This window comes from Neurospora crassa, linkage group I (assembly GCF_000182925.2).
Source record: "Neurospora crassa OR74A linkage group I, whole genome shotgun sequence".
Lineage (NCBI taxonomy): Eukaryota > Fungi > Ascomycota > Sordariomycetes > Sordariales > Sordariaceae > Neurospora > Neurospora crassa.
The window spans coordinates 5,378,614-5,400,579 of record NC_026501.1 but is presented as its reverse complement, the minus strand read 5'-3'; the positions used below and the strand labels follow the sequence as shown (position 1 = coordinate 5,400,579).

The 21,966-nt window shown below is 45.9% G+C and overlaps 4 protein-coding genes and 1 non-coding gene across 7 annotated transcripts; 2 read left to right on the top strand and 3 right to left on the bottom strand.

Moving 5' to 3' along the window:
• The first annotated feature begins 6,191 nt into the window (after nucleotides 1-6,191).
• Nucleotides 6,192-10,636, top strand: NCU09118. 2 transcript variants are annotated; one of them, XM_011394939.1, is made up of 5 exons: nucleotides 6,192-6,880; nucleotides 7,169-7,392; nucleotides 7,453-9,114; nucleotides 9,172-9,864; nucleotides 9,923-10,636. In XM_011394939.1, the coding sequence occupies exons 2-5, from the start codon at nucleotides 7,207-7,209 to the stop codon at nucleotides 10,061-10,063; spliced, it is 2,682 nt and encodes an 893-aa protein (XP_011393241.1). In that variant the 5' UTR covers nucleotides 6,192-6,880; nucleotides 7,169-7,206; the 3' UTR covers nucleotides 10,064-10,636. The 2 variants fall into 2 exon arrangements, with proteins under 2 accessions (XP_011393241.1, XP_011393242.1); XM_011394940.1 differs by having other exon boundaries at nucleotides 6,192-6,976.
• Nucleotides 10,537-12,699, bottom strand: NCU09117 (extracellular cell wall glucanase Crf1). The gene is made up of 2 exons (XM_952939.3): nucleotides 12,066-12,699; nucleotides 10,537-11,979 (listed from the first exon to the last, which is right to left on the bottom strand). The coding sequence occupies exons 1-2, from the start codon at nucleotides 12,166-12,168 to the stop codon at nucleotides 10,955-10,957; spliced, it is 1,128 nt and encodes a 375-aa protein (XP_958032.1). The 5' UTR covers nucleotides 12,169-12,699; the 3' UTR covers nucleotides 10,537-10,954.
• Nucleotides 12,700-13,579: 880 nt separating this feature from the next.
• NCU09116 lies at nucleotides 13,580-17,940 on the top strand. Of its 2 annotated transcripts, none has more exons than XM_011394938.1 (6): nucleotides 13,580-13,829; nucleotides 13,917-14,555; nucleotides 14,621-16,015; nucleotides 16,086-16,119; nucleotides 16,190-17,346; nucleotides 17,434-17,940. In XM_011394938.1, the coding sequence occupies exons 3-6, from the start codon at nucleotides 15,782-15,784 to the stop codon at nucleotides 17,689-17,691; spliced, it is 1,683 nt and encodes a 560-aa protein (XP_011393240.1). In that variant the 5' UTR covers nucleotides 13,580-13,829; nucleotides 13,917-14,555; nucleotides 14,621-15,781; the 3' UTR covers nucleotides 17,692-17,940. The 2 variants fall into 2 exon arrangements, with proteins under 2 accessions (XP_011393240.1, XP_011393239.1); XM_011394937.1 differs by having other exon boundaries at nucleotides 13,739-13,829; nucleotides 13,924-14,555.
• On the bottom strand, nucleotides 14,433-15,150 carry NCU14024. Its single transcript, XR_897773.1, has 2 exons — nucleotides 15,023-15,150; nucleotides 14,433-14,927 (listed from the first exon to the last, which is right to left on the bottom strand). It is a non-coding gene; the product is annotated as a ncrg97 (non-coding RNA).
• On the bottom strand, nucleotides 17,827-21,045 carry NCU09115 (cytochrome P450 52A11). The gene is made up of 5 exons (XM_952937.3): nucleotides 20,673-21,045; nucleotides 19,557-20,542; nucleotides 18,988-19,498; nucleotides 18,438-18,932; nucleotides 17,827-18,373 (listed from the first exon to the last, which is right to left on the bottom strand). The coding sequence occupies exons 2-5, from the start codon at nucleotides 19,729-19,731 to the stop codon at nucleotides 17,944-17,946; spliced, it is 1,611 nt and encodes a 536-aa protein (XP_958030.2). The 5' UTR covers nucleotides 19,732-20,542; nucleotides 20,673-21,045; the 3' UTR covers nucleotides 17,827-17,943.
• Nucleotides 21,046-21,966: the final 921 nt, after the last annotated feature.

The following is a 21,966-nucleotide window of genomic DNA, read 5'->3' as shown; positions in this document are numbered from 1 at the left end:
AATTATACGACTCTTTAGTCTGTCTAATGGATAAAAATATTATATATTAGGATTTTGCTATTAAATTAACCGACTATCGTATATATCTAGCTACTGTCTCTCTAAGTATAGGTATAGATCTTCCTAATATTATTCGAGTAGTTTAGTTTGGTATGCCTCCTACTCCTAATATCGCCGACCTTTAATAGTATTTTAGAAGAGTAATGTGAAAGAAGCGGGATAATAATTTGTAAGGAAAAGTATATTTCTTTGTTCTGTATTGGGCATTTGATTACCTTAGTTTAGACGAGAAGTAACTTAGAAGGTGAGTATAAAGGTAGTAATAATAATAATAATAATAATAATGTTTCTGTTAATTATATATTTTGAGAGTATCTAGCAGGTTGATGAATATTATTGTATTAGTAGATGAAGAAAATATCGCCGACAGCGATAATGATAAAGAAGAAGAAGAGGTAGAGCCTAATAATAAACTATCGCTAAATGTTAGCGATTTTCATTTATTATACGAATTCTCTTATAAAATTAAATAGTCGAAACTTGACGATAAGGCTCGTACTAAGCATCAAAAACAGGACCCACTTTTTATAAAATTTCTTAACGTACCTTATTTTCGGAAGGCTATTTTCGATTATTTTTAAAAACTATACAATAAAGATTTTAAATATAAAAGGCCTATCCCTACTAATAAATATTGTAATAGAAGCGGTTGTACGCCGTTATTCGGGAGAATTCTGGTAATGCTAGAGTGTAACTGGAATAAAGTATTTAATAAGCCGATAATTGGGTTATTAGTAGATAAGGTAGTATCGTATATTAATGGCTAGTGTAAGGAAAAAGTATAAGAACTTGTCCCTAAAGCGAATCGAATATTCGAAATTGTACTAGAAATACTAATACTAATCCGGCTATAATATATAGTAGGACGTCTTTTTGCCAATAATTTAAATACTTATCGAAATAAGGTGCTTCCTTTTAATAATACTAATAGGCTAAAAGAGAAGCTCTTAGCTATAAGAGGATAGGAGTATAAAGAAGAGTATATCGAAGCTCTTATTGAATTCTATCTATCCTTAGTAGTTAAAATTTATAAAAATTAGGAAAAAGATTACCTTCGGCTACCGCTACAATAAATCCAACTTCGGTTATGTACTTCTACAATTACTAATAACCCCTGTAATTCTCTAGCTATATTGCTTATTTATCCTAATCTTACTAATTCTCCAACTATAATTATATTACCTATTTATCCTAATTTTACTAGTTCTTTCTTAGCTAATATATTAAATCGTACTACTATTATTACTTCTATTATAATTATCCCTCAAATTTAAATTAAAGCTCTTCTATATACTCCTCTAAAGCGTAAGGAAGAATATTAAGAATGTTAAGGAGATAATAAAATTGAGGTTCAAATCGATATAGGGATTGTACGTAAAGTGGGGCTAGTTGAGATAGTAAATTTATTAATACTATAAAAAGGCTAGGAAGATATAGATTGCTAGTTTAATAAATTTGTTAGATTATTGCTAGCGACTCTTCGTTGTAATTAATTAAGCTTAGAAAGACTGTATACCCCCTTTATTGATATTTTAATATAATTTGCTACTTAGACGGCTGTATTATATAGGTATGACATACAAATAATTGCATCCCTAATAGTAGTCCGGTCAGTTTAAGGATTACTAGTAATAAGAGGAAAGGGAAAGAAGAGGCAATTTAGGACCCTAATTTAAGGATTACCAGCTTATAAAAGATAAATGTAATATAAATATCTATATATTAATATTTATTATTATTAATTCCAAATCACGCATCAAAAATTTGAGCCGCATACTAAGACGCTAAGACGGGAGGATGCTTAGTAGCCTAGTTTCAAACTTAGGGGTACAACACTAGCTAAAATATTACTAAATTTAACCCTTTCAACGAGAGATAGCTATTATTACATCTAATAATCCTCCTATACCTTGCAAATACTCTCAAAATGCTCCAATCAACCAATATAGTCTACTTCCAACTACTATACTATCACCAGCCCCACCGGGGGTACTATAGGGACGCCTGTAGTATAGCGGTTAAGGGGACGCCCGTAACTACTACTAGTGTAAGTCTAGAGAGTTCGCGCATTTAACTCCCTGTTTGTACCTTATTTCTTCTTTAAACACTTAATTATTATATTACTAACCTCTCTTAAATTCTTCTAATCTTTAAATTTTAGTATTAATTGCGTATGTGGCCGATCTAGGGAATAGGAGACGTAAGACCGCCGTAAGACGTACTATCTTTCGGTGCTGTTAATGGTTATTCTGTAAAAGGGTATACTATAAGGTATTCGATTAGGGTACGCGGAATAAGTCGAGCTAAACTCCTTTCTTTTTACTAATTTCTTACTTTTTATTTAGTCTTTTACTAATACTATATACAAACTCTAAGGTCTAACCTACTACTTATCTTTAGTATAAATATCTTTAATATTATTATTAAGAGTAAAATCCTATAAGTCTTCTATACCCTCTTTAAATAACTGTCTACCCTTTTTACTATAATTAATAATACTATTTTAAATAGTATACTTAGCTAATCCTAGTATATACCTCTAGTTAACTATATCGATTGGAAATAGAATAACCTTATTCCAATCAACTAACTTCTCTATTAAATTTTACTACCTAAGAAAATAAATATTTAGTGTATTAAAAGCTTTAAAATTAGGTATTATCTTCCTCTTTATTATACTATCCTTATACAATTTGAGTATATAAGAAATAATATTAGTAAATAGATTATTAATAGTATAAGTACCCTTCGTAATATATCCCTATAATTTTTCGGCTCCTTTATAAATAATAGTAAGAATATTGGAATTAAGAGCTAAATATATAAGAATAGCCTCGATATTATAAGTAGAATTCTTATTATTCTTAATATTAATAGTATATACTCTATTCTAATATTCTAGTATTAAATTAATAGGTTTGTATTTACTACTAGCGGTAATAAAGCGAACTAAACCACTTTTAAGAATAGTATTCCGAAGGGCGTTGTTTAAAATATCTTTATAGAGAAGCTATATAAAGTAGAGCATTTCTAGGCTATAATTCTATAATTTTCCCCTGTAAAAAATTATAAGGAGAATAGGAATAATATCCCGAAGAAAGCTATAATCGCCTACTCGGATTGCTTTGTAAATTGATAAAAGGATTAATACTATTTACATTAATTTACAACAGCTTCGAAATTCAATATCGATTTTTAAGGCTGAAGTAAGTCCTATTAGTAGTATAGATCCATCCCCGCCGATATTAATATTAACATCGGCATTAACACTCTCATCAATATAAATATTAATATTAAGATATTCCCTAGTCCAGCCCTGTATAAAAAAGACTATATCCTAAATACAATTAAGTATTTATTGTATAGAGGTAGTCTATTGCCTATTATTACTATTATTATTATTATTGTTATTATTATTATTAATCGCTCCTTCCTCCTCAATTAATATTCCTATTATTAATTTTACACCGTTAATAATTAGATTATTGAGATTTCTATATTCAATAAATTCAAAAATAAGAAATATAAAGACTTTAGTTTAAAACCTATATATAATAAGGGGTATTGCTTAGTAGTACTTGATCTTTTCCTTCTTAATATTCTTTAAATGCTAGAAAAAGAAAATATTTAAAGAAATTGTTGCAATAGAAAAAACTACATCCTTTCCCCCGTCCCAAAAGTATTGGAATAGTATTTCAATAAAATTAATCTCGATGTAGAATAAAGCAAGTATAAGAAGCATCCATTTCTTTTACTCCTACTACTTACTAGCTTCGATTTCGTAATGTTAAATACGTCTAATAAAAAACGTTGTCTTTTAGTCGCTATAGATAAGGATCAAACAATAGACTAGCTTAAATTTATTGAATATAAGGTAATTATTCTATAGCTCTTCGTAAATACAGTAAACACCCTCAAATTTTCCTTCGTCTTTGTAGATTACACCAACTTAGAAATTTAGTAATTCCGAATACTTTACCTATTTAATAATAGGAAACGCTGGCAACTTTTTCTTAGTAATAATATTATTAGTAGCGTAGAGAAACAAAGACTTAAGGGCGAAATTTATAAGCCAATGGGTAGTAATATTAGTACTTTTACGCCTTAAGAGTATATAGTTTACTACTATCTTCTATATAAATTTCTTAATTCTATTGAATAATAATTATTGAAGGGGGCCGTATAATTCAGGGTATGAGATTAAACTAGCTGTAGTTAAGTTAACTATTTAATTTTACTTTCTTCTTACTAATTCCCGAATAATATTTTTATAATTAAAGTTATTGTATATAATAACGCTATTAAGATTATATACTACTCGCTTAAAATTATACTTTACTTACTATATTATTACGTTAAATAGTTTGTTGAGTATTATATATAATAATACAATACCTATTCTGGATAACGTTTAAATAGCCCTCCTAAATATTCTAGTTAAAAGAAGATAAAGATTAAGAATATAGCGAAGAAAAGTGCTCTTCTTCTTAGTATAGCTAAATATTAATATAGCTATAATAAGAATAATACGGTTATAATATTCCTCGTCGATATTAGTTATTTTAATAATATCTATTATTCTAAACTAATTAACTATAAACTATAAAATTATAGTAACTATATTAGGAGCAATAGCTCTAAGGGTTAGCTAAGTCTCTTTCAGAGTATTCTCTAACTAAAATAAATTACTTAATTGAAAAATAGTAGTTAATTCATTACTTTAATAAATATTTTCAACCTCAAACTATCCGAAGAATAACTCAGTAAATAGGGCCTATATCTCTTTATATAGTATAAAAGTAGGGTAATTTAGACCATCGGGTATATTAACGGTATACTAAATAATAAGACTACTATTATTAAAAGCTTCCTTTATATTGTTATTTTCGTCGAAAAAACTAATAAAATCTATACTTCTACGCCTAACTTTAAACTACTCTACTATAAATACCTTAATATTAAACGACTTTAGTTTAATAACTTATCCTTTTATCGCTACTTTTATTACGCATTTACTATACCTTAATTGGAGGCGAGCCTAAAGGTCGAATATCTCTTTAATAATATTATAATTATTATCCTCTATAAGTGTATTATTGTAGTTTACTCTATTATCGACGTCTTGCTCTACTTATATATAATCCGGGACTTAAATATTAGATGGAGTAGAAGAGAGAGCAAATAATTCTTTAATTCCTAATAGTTTAGTTGCTAAAGAAGTACGTTAGTAATATGGTTATACTTAAGAGCGATTACGACGATGTTGTATGTGGGCTGGAAGATTGCGAATGGATTGCGCATCCTTGTGTTGGGAGTCTTCCTCTATGGTAATGATAATGAAATTGATACCGTTGGAAAGCTGTGATTTTTGCGATCCGAATTAACTAGAAACCCTCGTGATGCGACGTGTTGTTGTGAAGTTATAGTGTTGAGGTTGATATTCTGGGGGGTTGGTCAACCTCTACGCGATTCTAATCGAGTTGTGTACTCAGACCTCCTTGAGCGGAGGGCCAAAATATTGCCCGGTTTGGAAAGAAAATTCAATTTATCAATAAAATGCTGAGATTGTGGTATTCGTTACAGGTCCGTGCACGCCCGGGAGCTCAAGGTGGGTCTGAGCGCTGAGATAACTACTTAGCATCGATCCGGTTGTGAATTTGGTGCTCACTTGAACGAGGAAGTGCCTTGCAAACGGTTGTATCAAAAGCGTCCACGTCTCAGTGTCCTTGACGGTAAATAACTTGAACCTAAGTCACCCACAGATTAAGCAAGCACACGGAAGCTTCACTAGGGTGAAGATCAGACGACGCGGTGTTTTTCTGTTTGAATGAACAAGGTGTGTCAGTATGCCTTCAGCTTTCTGGAGCAATCATTGTGAGGCTGGGTGCTCACGATCCCAGTGGTGCCTAGCGTACTGTTGTTGGAGCGCCCGTCTTTGCCACACGCAACAGAGAACTTCCATTCCATAGATTCTACGTACCGCACTCACGACACTGACGGGCGTACGCTACGCTAGAAACTGAACGCTCAGACTCAAGGTACCGAGAGCGGGGACGCGCTAAAAAGGTACCGGCCTCTCAAAGTCGACCACCTCAGGGATTTTGGGGCAGGTGAGGTGCACCGACCCAGGCGAACCAGGGAGAATTGCGGTACAGACTGGACCTGGCGAACATCCCCCTGCGACCGCGACGACGCATCGAAACCTTCCCTTCCGTTGGCTGGAGTCCCGACTGGAGACTCAGTTCTCACTCACCACACACCCACACACCCACCCACCCACAGCACCCATCGATACTTCCACAGCCTGGCGGTCCTGGCAACGACCGCCCAGAAAGAGTTGCAGGGTGGAGCCCCAGGATTTATCTTTAACAGCCTCCCGACTGCCCTTGCTCTTCCCGAATTCGTTCATGCTGCCCTCCGCCTTCGCTTTTTTCCCTTCACTTCTTCTCCCTCACCTTGCGCCATTCTGGTTCTCTCCACCCTCCAGGCTCTCCACATCCTCTCTCTTTTTTTTTTCACACACTCGTTCCCTCGACCGGCCATCTCGATTTTTCGCGCACCCAAGACCTTGACGAGTTCCCGAGACCCTCGCTTTCCAGCCTTGGTCACCAAGTGACTTGCACCAAGACTCTGTCCACGGTCAAAGGTGTAAGCGGTCACCTCCAGCGGCGAATTTCTTTCTCTCCACGTCTCCCTTCCTAGCGACGACCGACGACAACATTTTCGACTCGGTTGCCCTGCAGACATCTTGCTAGCAACCCTTCGCCACTGTTTAGCGGCCGCTACCTCTACGGGTCGGATTTTGCGCCCTTACACATTCGTACGTACCTACTAGTGCCGACACCGCAACACGCTTTAGCAACCATGTCTTCGGGCTCTGAAGACGACAAGCCGCTCGCCAAGGTCAACGGCCACGGTACGTCAATGCTTCTGTGATCAGTCACACACTTTCATCCATCAGCCCTCGCTTATTTCACTCTATCCTCTGCCCCGTCACACTGTTTGCCAGCCGATCTGAGTCAACGTGTCATGCCTTCCATGGCCTCGTCTAAATGCAATCTGTCATTGTACCACGCCCATGAGACTAATCTTTTCTCTTCAACTATAGCCTCGGCGCCGACCATCTCCAAGGCCGATGATCGTGCCATGGACGCTGCTGATTCCAAGGTTCACATGGCTCCCGTTGGTGTCTCCATCCGTAATGGCCCCGTCGACCAGGACAGGATGGACGTCGACTCCTCAGTAAGCGGTCAGGCTAAGCGCAAATCGCGGACATCCATTGATCAGTCCATCAACTATAAGGATGACTCCAGTGATGACGAAGCACCCTTGGTAAGTTTCCCAGTCTTTGCAGCTTGGTATCCTTGCTTGGTCTGTGGCTGACCAGGACAGGCGAAACGTTCAAAAACACAACATAAGCAACCAGACTCCGATAGCGACGACGAGCCGATTGCGAAAAAAAATGGCGCGAGATTGCCTCCCTCCGCCAAGAATACGGATATGGACGTAGATTCTGATGACGACGAACCTCTCGGAAAGATCGCCGCGAAGAAGGCCAATATCGAGAAGGAAGCCGCCAAGGAAGCCAAGAGTATTCGTGCTGGTACCAAGGCCAAGAAGCCTGCTGCTAAGAAGGCCGTCAAGGATGAATCCTCCGATGACGAACCCCTTGCGAAACCCACCAAGCGACAGGTCAACGGCACAGCTGCGAAGAAGACGAATGGTGTGAAGAAGGAAGAGTCTGACTCGGATGTGCCCATCGCTAAGCGGGCGAAGAAGGCACCTGCCGCGAAGCCTGCTGCAAAGCCTGCTGCAAAGCCGGCTGCAAAGGCTGCCACGAAGGCCGCCCCGAAGGGCAAGGTTGCCGCTGTCAAGAAGTCCGTCAAGGAGGAATCGAAGGACATCACCGATGAGGACGATGAGGAAGAGGAGTATAAGTGGTGGGAGGAGTCGGCAAAGAAGGAAGATGACAGTATCAAGTGGACCACCTTGGAGCACAACGGCGTCATCTTCCCCGAGGATTACCAGCGTTTGCCCAAGGACGTCAAACTGCTCTACGATGGAACGCCGGTCGAACTCGATATCGAGGCCGAGGAAGCTGCGACCTTTTTCGGCTTCATGCTTAACTCGACGGTGAATGTTGAGAACCCAACTTTCCAGAAGAACTTCTTCAGGGACTTCAAGGAGATCCTAGATCGGACAGGTGGCGCCAAGGACAAGAATGGCAAAAAGGTTGACATCAAGGAATTCGAAAAACTCGACTTCTCCCAGTTGTGGGCTTACAAAGATGCTCAAACGAAGGCTAAGAATGCCCGGTCGTCAGCAGAGAAGAAGGCCGAGAAAGCCGAAAGGGACAAGAGGGACGCCCCCTATCTATATTGCAAGTGGGATGGGCGAAAAGAAAAGGTTGGTAACCCCAGAGTGGAAATTCCAGGACTTTTCCGTGGTCGCGGTGATCACCCCAAGACCGGGTGTATCAAGAAGCGTGTTTTGCCAGAGCAAATTACCATCAACATCGGCAAAGAGGCCAAGGTCCCAGAGCCGCCAGCTGGCCACAAGTGGAAGGCCGTTCAACATGACAACAAGGCAACTTGGCTCGCGATGTGGCAAGAGAACATCAACGGACACTACAAGTATGTGATGTTGGCAGCAAACAGTACTGTGAAGGGCAAGGCCGATTTCAAGAAGTTCGAAAAGGCCCGTGAGCTCAAGAAATACATTGATCGCATCCGTGCCGATTATACCAAGGACCTCAAGAGCGAGGTCATGGCTGACAGGCAACGCGCAACGGCCATGTACCTCATTGACAAGTTCGCTCTCAGAGCCGGTAACGAAAAGGATACCGAGAACGAGGCCGAGACTGTCGGTTGCTGCTCTCTCAAGTACGAGCACGTCACCCTCAGGGAACCCAACACTGTCATTTTCGACTTCTTGGGCAAGGACAGTATTCGTTTCTACAACGAGTTCACGGTCGATCGCCAGGTCTTCAAGAACCTCAAAATGTTCAAGAAGCCTCCCAAGGAGGACGGAGATGACATCTTTGACAGACTGACGGTAGGTTTAATCTTACCCACTTTACAATATTTGGAGGTTTGCTAACGCGCTGTGCAGACAACCCAACTCAACAAGCACTTGTCGAGCTACATGCCTGGGCTCACGGCAAAGGTTTTCCGTACTTACAACGCATCGTACACCATGTCCAAGCTGCTGCAGGAGCTCAAGGTGACGAATGCCACGGTACATGAAAAGGTCAAGCTCTACAATGACTGCAACCGCCAAGTTGCTATTCTTTGCAACCATAAGCGTACTGTCGGTGCTAGCCATGAGCAGCAAATGAAGAAACTTGTCGAGCAGATCAAGGGTTTGCGATACCAGAAATGGCGGACAAAGATGATGATGCTCGACCTTGATCCCAAGCTCAAGAAGAAGAAGGGTGCTGCCTACTTTGAGCTTGATGAGGACTTGACAGAGGAGTGGGTCAAGTCTCATCAGGAGTTCCTCGTTGAGGACCAGAAGGCCAAGATCAACAAGAAGTTCGAAAAGGACAATGAGAAGCGGATAGCTGATGGCGAGAAGCCTCTGCCTGCCAGCGAGCTCAAGGAGCGACTCAAGGCGGCATCCGAGCTAGAAGCCAAGTTCAAGAAGGAGAACAAGACCAAGAAGGTCGAGGCTGAAGGCAAGGGTCCTTCTGTCGAGAAGCTGGAGGCAGCTCTTGAGAAGCTTGATCAACGTATCAAGAACCTGGAGCTCCAGTCCGCGGATCGTGAAGGAAACAAAGAGGTTGCTCTTGGCACTTCCAAAATTGTAAGTTGGATGGGCTTCCCATCAACATGCATAGTAGGATGCTAACTTTCTACCACAGAACTACATTGATCCCCGTCTTACCGTCGTCTTCTCGGCCAAGTTTAATGTGCCTATCGAGAAGTTCTTCTCCAAGACGTTGCGCGAAAAGTTCAAGTGGGCTATCGAGTCTGTCGGAAACGACTCGACGTGGGAGTTCTGAGGTTGGCCAAGCATCGTCGTTCGAATTCTGAAAAGTCATCCAAAGAAACCGTTCCTATAGACAACAACATGAATGTTCACGTTGTTATTTTGCGCCTTTCGCTCAATCAAACACGGAATAGCCTTGATAGACCCTTTTGGTGATCGTCATACTATTTTCACTTGGGATCTCGTAAATTTCGTTAGAAAGCTTGCTGGACGCAGATGCCAGAATTACAAGAGCAAGCGAAGGAAGGTTGTACACTATCTCTCAATGGTTGTAGAAACCAGGGAGGCAATTTGCTTGCCCTTTGATGGGTTATATGGGGTTTCCAACCGCATTGCGCATAGTTTGCTCTCGGAAGATGGAGTTATGGAGGCCGGTGTCTTCTGAAACCAAAAATGAACCATCGTTAACAGTGACAAAGACCGACGACCGTCATCGTTAGTTATCACGCGCACGCCTGTTGGCGAGGATAGAAATCACTAGAGGTAGGGAGATGATGGTATGTGCAGATACAAGATGAGACAAAGATGCCAGAAAGTGTTTGCGTACGTGCCCAAGCAAAAGGAATCTACCGTTTGAATGCTCGTGAAATTGTCAAACTTGCGTGTGTGAGGTGTCTATCGTGCTGCAAGTACAAGATTACCCATACCATATAGATACATCATCATTCCCCCCATCATTCATATACATTTAATACTGACGTCGCCGATACATATCAGATCTCCATCAAGCCCGAATCCTCTAAGTAACGCCGTATGAGGTAAAATGCCCAAAACCAAATTCATCTTGACGCCTGCAAATGCATCGTGCTGCTGACTCCTACACCTCCGACATCCGAGGGAGAAGAAGACCCAGAGTTATCGAGCAACGCAGACTGTATGTTGTCATGCCACTCAATAATTACTCTTAAGCCAAACACCCAACAAAGGCAGCAAGAGCCACCGTCACAAGCGACGTAGCAACCAGCAAGCCCTGCGGCGGCCTCGCCATTGCGCTCGCCGCGCCAACAGGCACTATCTTCCCATCTGGTTTCATAACCCAGCCCTCAGGAATCGATCCATGGGTGCTGCTGCCGCTACCGCCATTAGAACCCGACGAACCCCCACTGGCCGACCCGATGCCGCCCACGGGCACCGAGCCGCCCGCCGACCCCGTATTCGTCGCCGCCACCGCGCTAGCCGTCACCGTAACCGTGCCGGCTTTACCCAAGTTCCCGTTCACCTTTCCGCCCTCGGCAATGATGCTCTGCCACGTGCCGCTCGTGTCGCCGTACCGGTACGACTTGCCCGTCGAGTAATCGCTGACCATGACGCTCTTGACCGTCATACTGAAGGGCCCCTGGCTATAATCCGTCGGGCCGTGGGCCCACTGGATGGTCCCCGGTGAGTTGGCGCTGTCGCCCCCGGACCAGGCGCCGAACTTCACCTGCATGGGACTCTGCGGGTACTCGCCCCCCGCATCATTGACGGTCAGGACCCGCACAAGAGTGCCGCCCACGTACCACGAGATTTTCTCCGAAGTCCAGTCGATCGTGTACTTGATGAACTGACCCTGGCTGTTGGGCGCCGGGTTGAACTGTCCCCGGTCGTAGCTGGCGGTTTTTCCTTGGAAAAAGAAGTTGGTTTGCACGTATGTGTTGTCGGCGCCCAGCCACTCAAAGTCGATCTCGTCAAGGTCATCGGATTGGAGGACCACGGAAGAGACGATGCCGGCGCCGGGGGCCGCCTTCATCGTAATTTCGACCCGCCCGAACATTATGTAAAAGATGGAGGTTAGCTGCGGGGAGTCGCCGGATTTGGCGACGGTGAAGGAGACTCCGTCGTTTCTTGAGTAGGAGGGGGTGCCGCCGTAGGGGTTAAAGGAGTTGACAGCGCCCTGGGTGAAGTCGACATCGATGGCCATGCCGAGGGCGGTGTTTGGAGAACAATCGGCTAGGGGGGGACGGTTAGCGTTAGGCATGTCTTTCTTTTAGGCTATGTGAGTCTGAGATGAAAAAAATGGCTTGAGAGAAACATACTTCGCTGTGTTGGGTTACATGCTGTCCATGTTTGTGCGGAAGCTACACTTGCGAAAGCAGCTGTCGCTGTTGTCACCGCCGTTCGCCAACTTAGGGACACCATGGTTATTGTTTCGCGATCCCAGGTCTTGTGGTGACACGGGGGAACTAGAAAGAATTATTTGAGAGCTTTGGGTTGAAGAGGCAACCAATGTTTGGGGTTTTTTTCTTCTATTTTTTCTTTTTTTGTTCTGGTCTTCGAAGTTTCGTCGGTGTTCTCGATCGCGGGGAGAGTTGGTAGGACGGACTTGTGTGAGCGGTGATGAGATGGTGGAGAACTCAAAGCCGAAGCAGCGGTCACAAGTCCGAACAATTTTCGGGATTGATGGGTAACGACAGCAAGTCTGAGTACAAATTGACAGACTTGTTGGTGTATGACAACAGACGGGACGACAGTTCAACGAGTGTTGATGGTCAACGGTCCCAGAAGTGGCAGTAGTTTCGTTATGTGTATAAACAGGAAAAGAAGGGTCGCGGGATCTTGCATGACACTCGCTTGCCCTGTTCCCGGACTTTCGATGGGATCAAAGCAGGGTATCATCGAATGCAACTACAATGCGTAAACGCGCGTGGTGGGAAAAGAAAAAGAGGGCCGGGAATCCAGAATTCTAAAATCACACTCTCCGATCACATCGATCCTTGTGAGTGGGAGGAGGCCTGGTCAGACTGGCTGAACGAGACGGCCTAGGTCTTGTCCCAGCCTCTCACAAGTCACCAACCTGCCAGAATCGGCATCGTGGACTCCCCACCATCCGCTCTCTTTGAGTGCCTGGGCTTGAAGCGACGGAGCCTGTTTTTTTTCAAGGGACCGCTGGGACTTTTGACCTGACAGCGCAATCAGACAACAACATTCTGGCTGTTTGCACAAGTTTAGTCACGTGTCGCGTGGTCGAACCTCCTTCATGAAACAATATAGGAATGTTTGCTGTTGATTTTTGCGTATGTCAGAATTTAGAATTCCCTTCTTTTTTTTTTTTCTCTTTTTTTTACTTTCTTCTTTTTGGAAGGGGGAGAAGAAGATGGGGGGTGTTTAGGGAGGTACAGGCAAACGCTGCTGCTTGTGCTGTTGCACTGAGATTGGATAGGTAGGTATTCCACACTGCCACCGCTGCCATCATTGATCAGTGAATCGGGTGGTTGGGAGTGGGTTTTGCTGAAGTGTGACGGGCCCGCCAACTCCAATCCCGCGTGAAAAGTACATATTCGGTGGTTCCCTTCTGGCTCCATTGTGGCTCAGAATCCTCGGCGCCGCTTCGCCGTTAATGCTCCACTTTTCCGTAGGTTGTCTGGTCTTCCGCTGGGCGGGTTACTCCCGTTGCGCTCCACTTCGGACGGAGTCCCACGTTGCCTCGACACCGCATTGTTGACTACCGTCGTGATGGGGAAAGTGCAAAAAAGGGGGCAAGTCATCGCAAGTGATGAAGACACTGCTTACATTTCCCCTGAACAATGTCAAGCACTCCTTAAATGAGGTAGGTACCTGCATGCATTGAGGTGGTTCCTTCTTAGCCATGATCAAATTGACCAGAGCGCGGTCTTCAGTTGTGCCCCGCACTCGATTTGTTGAACTCTGTTTATCTTTCTTTCGACTCTTCGAATCACAGATGCTCTAGTCTCATTCTTCGCTAGTCACATCTTTACTCCAGTCTTTAAAATGCCGACCAGGGCCTTCCGAGGACTTGGTTTCTCGTCTTTACTCTGCTGTCTTTCATCAACATGCGAATGGTAAATACATGGCCCCTTCTTGATCATTTGCTCGATATTTTCTCTCGTCCCTGTCTGAACTTCGATTCTGACGGCTGTATTTTCCAGTAAAAAGTCAAGTTGACGTGATCAGAATGTCCTCTTTCTTTATTGCTGGCCAAAGGCGTAACCCTTGAAGCCGCGTCGCTTGCTCATCCGAGCAGCACTGAGTGCTTCTAAGACGACTAACACGGCCTCCACGAGGCAAAAAAGTTGCAGTCAAGCGGGCTTGATGAAATGGACTACCGCAATGTGTATATCATGCAGTTCAACGTATTTGGTTTGGTTATGGCGACACACCGCAGCCGTACACCAGACATGACCACAGCATCAACCCGTCTGAAGGAGATACGAGGACGCCCTTCCGATCTGTTTCCCCGGGACTATTTAGGTGGTCTACAAACAGTATGTCAACATGATGATCGACAATCGAAGACGGATGGTCACTCACCCTTTCGTGGCCGAACGAATCGTTGTGGGAAGTATACCGCTATATCACGGCCCCGGGACATAGAGGTATCGACAAAATTGGATCTCCAGCTCCATGTAGCAGCTTGCTCCGGCACCTCCCTGAACTGGTATCGAAAGGGGCATATTCGAAAATTCATCGTATCGATCAAAGCTTTATAACAAGTGGTTGCAAGGAAGCTAACGACTCGCTATCGCATGAGAGAGAATTCCGATACTGCCATCGGCTCAAGCATTCGCGTACGCTCATCATGGCATTCCCATGGATCAATGTTCCCCGTATTCTGATCTCTTCCTCTTTTCAGATTTCAGCTTGCCTAAAGAGCCAGATGTCACCAGATGCCTGGGCGGTTACAAATGACCTTGACACCCAACCGGAAAATCTCTTTTCTGTCAACCACAAATTATACCGAAGCGCTGAATTTTGCGCGTGGATGGCCTCCGAAAATCCAAGAAGGACTATCCTTACATCCCGAGTCGACGCGGAAGTTCTCTTCCAAATAACCTTTGAATCCGGACGAAGCCAAAGATATTACATCCCCAGCTTGTCATCCTGCAACAACTTCAGGTTACGTCCTGCCATCGAGCCCTTTTTTTTTCTGGTTGAAGAAACTATTACCAATCGCAACTTAGCATGGTCGAAGCTTCGCAACAAAATATTCGCACGGAGGTGCGGTGGGCTCGTGTTGTCTCGCAAGGGCTCTCACACAAGCATATGACTGCAGTCCCAAAAGGGGAGCATTTCTCTGCTGTAGCGTTTGATACAAGAGTAGGAAGATGAAAGCATGTCGAAAAGGTCTCTATTATCAACATGCTGTGGTATTGAGATATCTGGTGTCGGTGTGGTGATACAGATACTGGTGGACTGTACGGTTGACAACAGACTTAAGCTGCACTTATAAGATAAGAGGTAGTCTATGTACGGGCGACGAGTCTGGGCGGTACCTAATAGCGGCATGTACATACACGTGTACCTACTACGAGTTGGCCACACCGCATGTGCACACAGGGTCGAGTCGATTTTCTGTTACGTACAGCCACCGAAGTTCATTCCTCAACTTGAATGCTTCGAGGTCACTTGATGTCGACATTCTTTGCGATCCCGCCGGGATCGCAACTTCGATAGGCCCCTCAAAGTTTCTAAGAGCCACTCCACTTCAAGCCCCTGTTTGCCTTTGGGTAACAGCGGCTAACAGCGGAGATGTCATCCTCCCCGCCATCGGCTCATGGTTATCTTCAAATATTTTTAATCCACTTCAAAGATCGAGTCATCTTTTCTGTGACTCCATCTGGCACATTCATATGAAACCGGAGTATTTAACTATCAGCCCCCTCACATTTTGAATTGTATACTACACTGAACATCAATACATAAACTCTGCGGAGCAAGTACACGGATCCCGGCCGACATTGCGGAGTTCAACCCATCCGTTCCCCGAAATTCATCAACACTACACCCGGCCACAATGGGGGAAGCACTCATCAACGGCTCCGGCGCCGTCTCCAACGTCAGTGCCTTGGAAACGCTTGGTCCCGCAGCCAAGCTAACGGACGCCGACCCTTCTGAGATCCCACCTGCATCAGGCCCCGGCCGGGAGAATGCAGTCACCATCAGCGACATCCTCGAGAGGCGTGCCAAAGCTGGCAGACTCATTGCACCGACCGCTTCGTACGCGGATAGCGACATGTTTAAGGGTCCGGTATGTCTTTGAGTTAATGGACCCTACCCCCAACCCTGCTCCTATCTCATCTTATTCTCATCCACCGTAGCAAGTAGGAAAACCCAAATCCAAGTCTATGAACCGTAAGTTTCCCCCCTCTTAAGCCCAGTACATCTGGTCAAGTCACTTTAAAATTCTTACACAAGCCCTTAGATCACCTCTCCGCCGAATCCCTTTCCCGCCACCCCTGTGCCCTTAAACAAGCCGCCCGCCACCTCAAAAACCCCAACATCATCTCCCTCGGCGGCGGCCTTCCCTGCGCCGAGTACTTCCCCATCGAATCCATCACCCTCAAGGTACCCACACCGCCTGACTTCTCCGAAGCCGCCACGTCCCAGTCCGGGGCCGAAGTCCGCATCGGCAAGTACGACGCCACCGACCCTTCCATCCAGGGCACCTACGACCTGGCCGTTGCGCTCAACTACGCACAAGCCTCCGGCTCCGCCCAGCTGTTGAGGTTCGTCACTGAGCACACTGAATTGGTCCACAACCCGCCTTACAGTGACTGGCGGTCCTGCCTGACGATAGGCAGCACGGGTGCTCTGGAGCAGACTCTTCGCATGCTCTGTGACGGGCCGGGGAGGCGTGACAGTCTTTTGACGGAGGAGTATTCGTTCTCCACGGCTCTGGAGACGGCGGGGCCGTTGGACCTAAAGGTGGTGGGTGTCAAGATGGATGGGCAGGGGTTATTGCCGGAAGCGATGGATGAGCTTTTGTCGAACTGGAATCCGGAAGAGAGAGAGGGCAGGAGGAAGCCGCATGTGCTGTACACGGTGCCGAGCGGACAGAATCCCACGGGCACCACGCAGGGGTTGGAGAGGAGGAAGCAGGTGTATGAGGTGGCGAGGAAGCACGATTTGTTTGTGATTGAGGACGAGCCGTATTATTATCTTCAGATGCCGTTGGAGGAGTCCAAGGAGACGGAATCGGAGGAGGAGACAGTGGAATCCTTCATGTCCTCACTCATCCCCTCCCTCTTGTCCCTGGATGTCGACGGCCGCGTCCTGCGCATGGATTCCTTCTCCAAGGTGGTCGTTCCGGGATCGCGTGTCGGATGGGTGACGGCCTCGGAGAATATCATCGAGCAGTACCTCCGGCACGCCGAGGTGTGCAACCAAGGCGCCAACGGCATCTCGCAGGTGATCCTGTACAAGCTGCTGGACGAGCAATGGGGACATGAGGGGTACTTCAAGTGGTTGATGAATCTGAGGCAGGAGTATACCAAGCGGAGGGATACCATGGTGACGGCGGCTGAGAAGTTCTTGCCCAAGGAGGTGGTGAGCTGGACTGTGCCTGTTGCTGGCATGTTTGTAAGTTTTCTGGCTTGGTTTTCGACCCCTACCTATGGTGGTAAACTTGGATATCAGCATGGATGATACTGACATGACGTTCTGTAGTACTGGCTCAAGATCGACCACTCCCAGCACCCCGGTATTCAGGCTGGAAAAGGCATTTTGGAAGTTGAAGAGGAGATCTTCAACTCTTGCATCGCCAGGGGCGTTTTGGTCGCTCGAGGATCTTGGTTCCGCGCTGAACAAGATACAGAGCCGAACGAGCTTTTCTTCCGCGCGACGTTTGCGGCAGCAACGGCCGAGAACATGACAGAGGCAATTAGAAGGTTTGGAGAGGCCATCAGAGAGAGCTTCAAGTTGTGATCAATGTCATTGTTGGCTATTGATGGAACATGATTTTGGGTGCAGAGCGTTCCTTTTGGATATGGGTACGGCATTGATATACAGCAAGTTTACAGGAACTGGTAGCCAACATAGATGGAATAGCGAAACGTTGCACTCAATGAGAAGTACCAGTGGTATTATGAGCAGAGACATGAACCGCCTAAACCGGGGATGCCAAAGTCTTACGTCGTAGGTAGGTTAGGTATATACAATGCTACTGGTTCAAACAAGTCATTCCCGCTTCGCCTCAAAGAACGCGACCTTGACTCCATCGCCAGGCATCAAGACAATATCAGTCTTCATCCTCGGCTTGCCTCCATCAATTTCATCCATGTAGCTCACCACCCGGTCGTATCGCTGGAACAGTCGCGTCAGCACATATCCCATCTCGGTAAGGGCGAATTGCTGGCCGATGCAGATACGCGGGCCTCCGTTGAACGGGATATACTGCCACGGCTTAGGCTGCCAGTGGAACCAGCGGTCTGGAGAGAACATCTCAACATCTGGGAATTTCTCGCTGACGGGAGGGTACAGATCGGGTCGGCGCTGCATGGCAAGAGGGCTATAACCGACGGGTGTATCCTTGAGAATAACGATTGGCTGAGAGCCATCAGGACCACCGCCACGGGGGAGAGTAGTGTCCTTGAGGGCCATCCGTACACTGTACACAATGAAAAAAGTTAGGAAACAATGATCTTGTTGAGAAAGAGGTTTCGGGAACTTGCTTGAAAGGAACTACGGGGTACAGCCGCAGAGTCTCGTTCATGACATTCTGAAGGTACTTCATGCTCTTGAGATCGTCATATGTGGGAGCGCGGTCAGGTCCGACAACGGAGAGGATCTCGGCGCGTAGCTTCGCCACAGCTTCGGGATGGCGGGCGAGCTCGTAAATTGCCCATGAGAGGGTGCAAGCTGTTGTATCACGTCCGGCAAGGAGAACGGCCATCAGCTGGTCGTGCAACACTTGGCGGTTTTTGGTGAAACCAGCAAGGGCATGGAGAAAAGTGTAGCCCTCGTCTCCCTTGGACTTGCTCGCGAGCTCCTCCTCATCAAGTCGAAGGGCGCGATCAATGTAGAAGTTGATAGTCTCGTCGATGACTTTCAATCCTTCCCAAAAGGTCTTTTTCGGCACAAAACGGTTGAGAGGTCCGGCTCTGGCGATGACGATCTGTACTCGTTGTACCTCCTGGAACGCGTCGGCAAAAGGTTGTACAGGGGTGCTGTTTTCTGTCAGCATTCTAACATATAGGGAAAGAGGCATTGGGTAGGACAAACCTCAACGACTTGATATCTTTGCCAAGGAGGAAATCGGTGGCGGCATCCAACGTGTAACGAAAGAAGAGATCGCTGATATCGACCGGCTTTCCATTACCAGCTTCCATATCGACCATCTGATCCTCACCATTTAGGGCTCCTCCATTGGCGATTGTGCGGAAAAGCATTTGCATATGATTCTCAAAACATTGCAAGTCACTAACACGGTTCTTGATGAATTGGGGGCGGATTAGTTGACGGCTGGCATGCCAAAGATCGCCATCGGTCGTGAAGATGCTGTCACCCAAGAAATCCTTCCACTCCTGATGGAAACCTTCGCCCTTGCCGTAGTCTTCAAACTGGGTGGCTAGAATGGCCTTCATGTTTTCCGGCTCCGAGGTAAAGATGATTCGATGACCAACAAGCCTAACCTCGCCAGTGTACCCACCAATGCTTCTGAACATCTGTTGCCAAAACTGGAGGTTTTTGTGCTCAGCTGCCATCTTAACATTGGTCTTGATGAACTTGATGCCTTTAGAATGGTTAGTATGGTCTGATCTTTGTTGGAGGATGCCAGAGGGGTAGCTCACCAAAAAGTCCACTGTCGCGGATCTTGGGAGGCCGCAAACCCATTCTGGCGATTCTGAGATTCTGCCATACTACCTGCAAGTATCTGAAGACTATCAAGCCGAGGAGCACCCCTCCAAATATAATCGGGGTATTCTTCAAGGAGAGGTTCCCAGCAACATCTTCGACGAGGCCCATTGTGACGGTGATAAGGGTATGAGAGCAAGCTCCAAAGCCTCCCTCGGCCTTGGAAGTTCTGGGAAGACTTGGCTCACAGCTTCAGTGAGGTGAAGTCAAAGGTATGATAGGAAGGTGGAGAGTATATTGCCAAAGGATGAGTAAAAATGGACAAGATCATGTGTTTCCCCCATGTTATCTGGGGAGTAGGACAGATAATATAGAAAGAGAAGAGTACGAATAAAAGAGGAGGGGCATCGGAATGTAGTGATCTCTGTCGTAGGTGGGGATAAATTCTCCGCAGCCATGCGGAAGCCCACCACCCTAGCCGGACACTATACGTAGGTCCAGGTACAAAGGTAGCAGGCGGGGGTTGAACGGGACAACAATAGTGAATACGAGACACGAGAGGATGCAAGTCTTTGAAACACAGGACCTGTCTACTCGTCAGGTCTACAAAGCAAAACTGGCCGTCTGACTAGTGGCGGGCCGACGAGTAGTACCCCAGGTTCGGATATTATCCAAACCCGCCAACGTGATGTTCCCGTTGAGTCTGAGACAAATTTCTGCGTATTGTGGACGAAAGCGTACTGGACGGAATGATCCCTAAGTCCGCCTCCGTCACCCTGGTAGAATCTCCTCATAGCCATGCTGGCAAGTCATTAACAGGAGCTGTCGAACAAGAAAGAATGACGGGAAGGTTGATCAGTTGGCCAGCCCGCACGGTCCCACGCAGTGATGGACATCGATCCGTCCAATTGCGCCTTCAGTTTTCTAAACTTTGACTGGGGACGGCAGGCAGCGGGGAGGCTTTCTTGTCGCCGAGAAAGATCTGAAAGAGGGGAAGTGATCAGGCCGGACGAACTAATAGGAAACGGCGCAATGGTTGAGCCGCACTTGGTATTTCACGTACAACACGCGAAATGTGCGACTGCCGCACAGGGTAGGAAGGTACAACTTACATAACTGTGTAGCATCGCGGACGACAGACTCTTTCTCCTTAGTGCTGTTTTCTGTCGTTCGGACACAATGGAAAGTTTGTAGATCCGGCGCCGAATGATAGCCGCTGTGCCGAGCGGATTCCGCGGGTCTCTCTCCCATCACAGTCATCCATCTTGACGTCCAACACCATGCCCGGCATCAAACACCGATTTGCGGTTATACGTTCGGCGTGTCTATCTACCCGTCGGACCATTGCACAGTGCCGACTAACGTGTCGAAGGTTCCACCGCCAAGGAGCATGAAGGTGCGAGCCCCATCACGGCAGCGGCCTCTGCATCAGCATCGTTCAACCCTTAGAGGTAAGAACTTTGATTTTTTTTTCACCCAACGGCGTGTCCGATGGCCTGGAAATGGCTTTTAGAAATGGTTTCCAGAAATGTCGTCCGTATTGGGTACTTCGGGGTAAAACGGGCTAATTCCTAGTATAGTCCCCAGTTATTCCAGGTTCGATTTCCAGAATCCTTACCTACGTATGGTCTACATAGATGTGAATCTCAGAATAGTTGTCAATACTTTTTGGATGCTTTTTGTCGACAAGAAATGTACCAATCAATGGCCAATACGGCATTCCCGAGCCCAAGCTTCCAGGTCATTGGACACGCCCTGGAGAAACCCTACAATGGCCTCTTGAGTGTACTGCCCATCTGGCAGTACATCTCTAGTGCTACTATAGATACCGGTCTGCACGACATCGTACCACCCGAACCCCAAGGGAGTGCGTGTTTGCGGCACTTTTGTCTTTCTTCTACGAGATTGATGGCGTCCCATGATTCCGCGAATGTTTCTCAAACGAAAAAATGAATGGGAGGTCCAGTGTACGGGTAAGCTTGAAGTGCACTACATGATAGAAACCTATGTGCAAAGTAAATAAGGTACATTTTAGGTACCGTCCTCACTTCTCCACGAGGAAAGAAGCCCCACGAGGCACCGCCCAGAACGTGATTTGCTGCTCCACTCCACAACGAAAGCGGATTGGCGGGCGGCCGAACCCGCTACACCTCACTTCTGAGACACACCAGGTCACTCGATACTTCCTTCTGCTTCACACACTTGGCGATTATGGTTTGTTTGCTTCTCCATCGAACCTGCACTCTTTGGCACAAGAACAGCTAACTGGATAGCACAACAAAAGAGTCTTCGTATGGAGAGTGCAAAGAAATAGCTCGGCGAAGTTCCAGCCATCATATCGAGGTCTCCTTCGATATTCGGTGCTCCTTCAACGAACCGCCACGGCCGAGATGGCTCACTGCAGTG

Excerpts from the sequence above, each read along its gene's own strand:
- NCU09118 (XM_011394940.1), top strand. The coding sequence starts at position 6,925 with ATGTCTTCGGGCTCTGAAGACGACAAGCCGCTCGCCAAGGTCAACGGC. Across the intron at positions 6,977-7,168 it reads CGCCAAGGTCAACGGCCACG|CCTCGGCGCCGACCATCTCC; the intron begins GTACGTCAATGC and ends CTTCAACTATAG. Across the intron at positions 9,865-9,922 it reads CTCTTGGCACTTCCAAAATT|AACTACATTGATCCCCGTCT; the intron begins GTAAGTTGGATG and ends TTTCTACCACAG.
- NCU09117 (XM_952939.3), bottom strand. The coding sequence starts at position 12,168 with ATGGTGTCCCTAAGTTGGCGAACGGCGGTGACAACAGCGACAGCTGCT. Across the intron at positions 11,980-12,065 it reads ATGTAACCCAACACAGCGAA|CCGATTGTTCTCCAAACACC; the intron begins GTATGTTTCTCT and ends GTCCCCCCCTAG.
- NCU09116 (XM_011394938.1), top strand. The coding sequence starts at position 15,782 with ATGGGGGAAGCACTCATCAACGGCTCCGGCGCCGTCTCCAACGTCAGT. Across the intron at positions 16,016-16,085 it reads GCGACATGTTTAAGGGTCCG|CAAGTAGGAAAACCCAAATC; the intron begins GTATGTCTTTGA and ends CATCCACCGTAG. Across the intron at positions 17,347-17,433 it reads TGCCTGTTGCTGGCATGTTT|TACTGGCTCAAGATCGACCA; the intron begins GTAAGTTTTCTG and ends GACGTTCTGTAG.
- NCU09115 (XM_952937.3), bottom strand. The coding sequence starts at position 19,731 with ATGGGCCTCGTCGAAGATGTTGCTGGGAACCTCTCCTTGAAGAATACC. Across the intron at positions 19,499-19,556 it reads CCGCGACAGTGGACTTTTTG|GCATCAAGTTCATCAAGACC; the intron begins GTGAGCTACCCC and ends ACCATTCTAAAG. Across the intron at positions 18,933-18,987 it reads AAAGATATCAAGTCGTTGAG|CACCCCTGTACAACCTTTTG; the intron begins GTTTGTCCTACC and ends GACAGAAAACAG.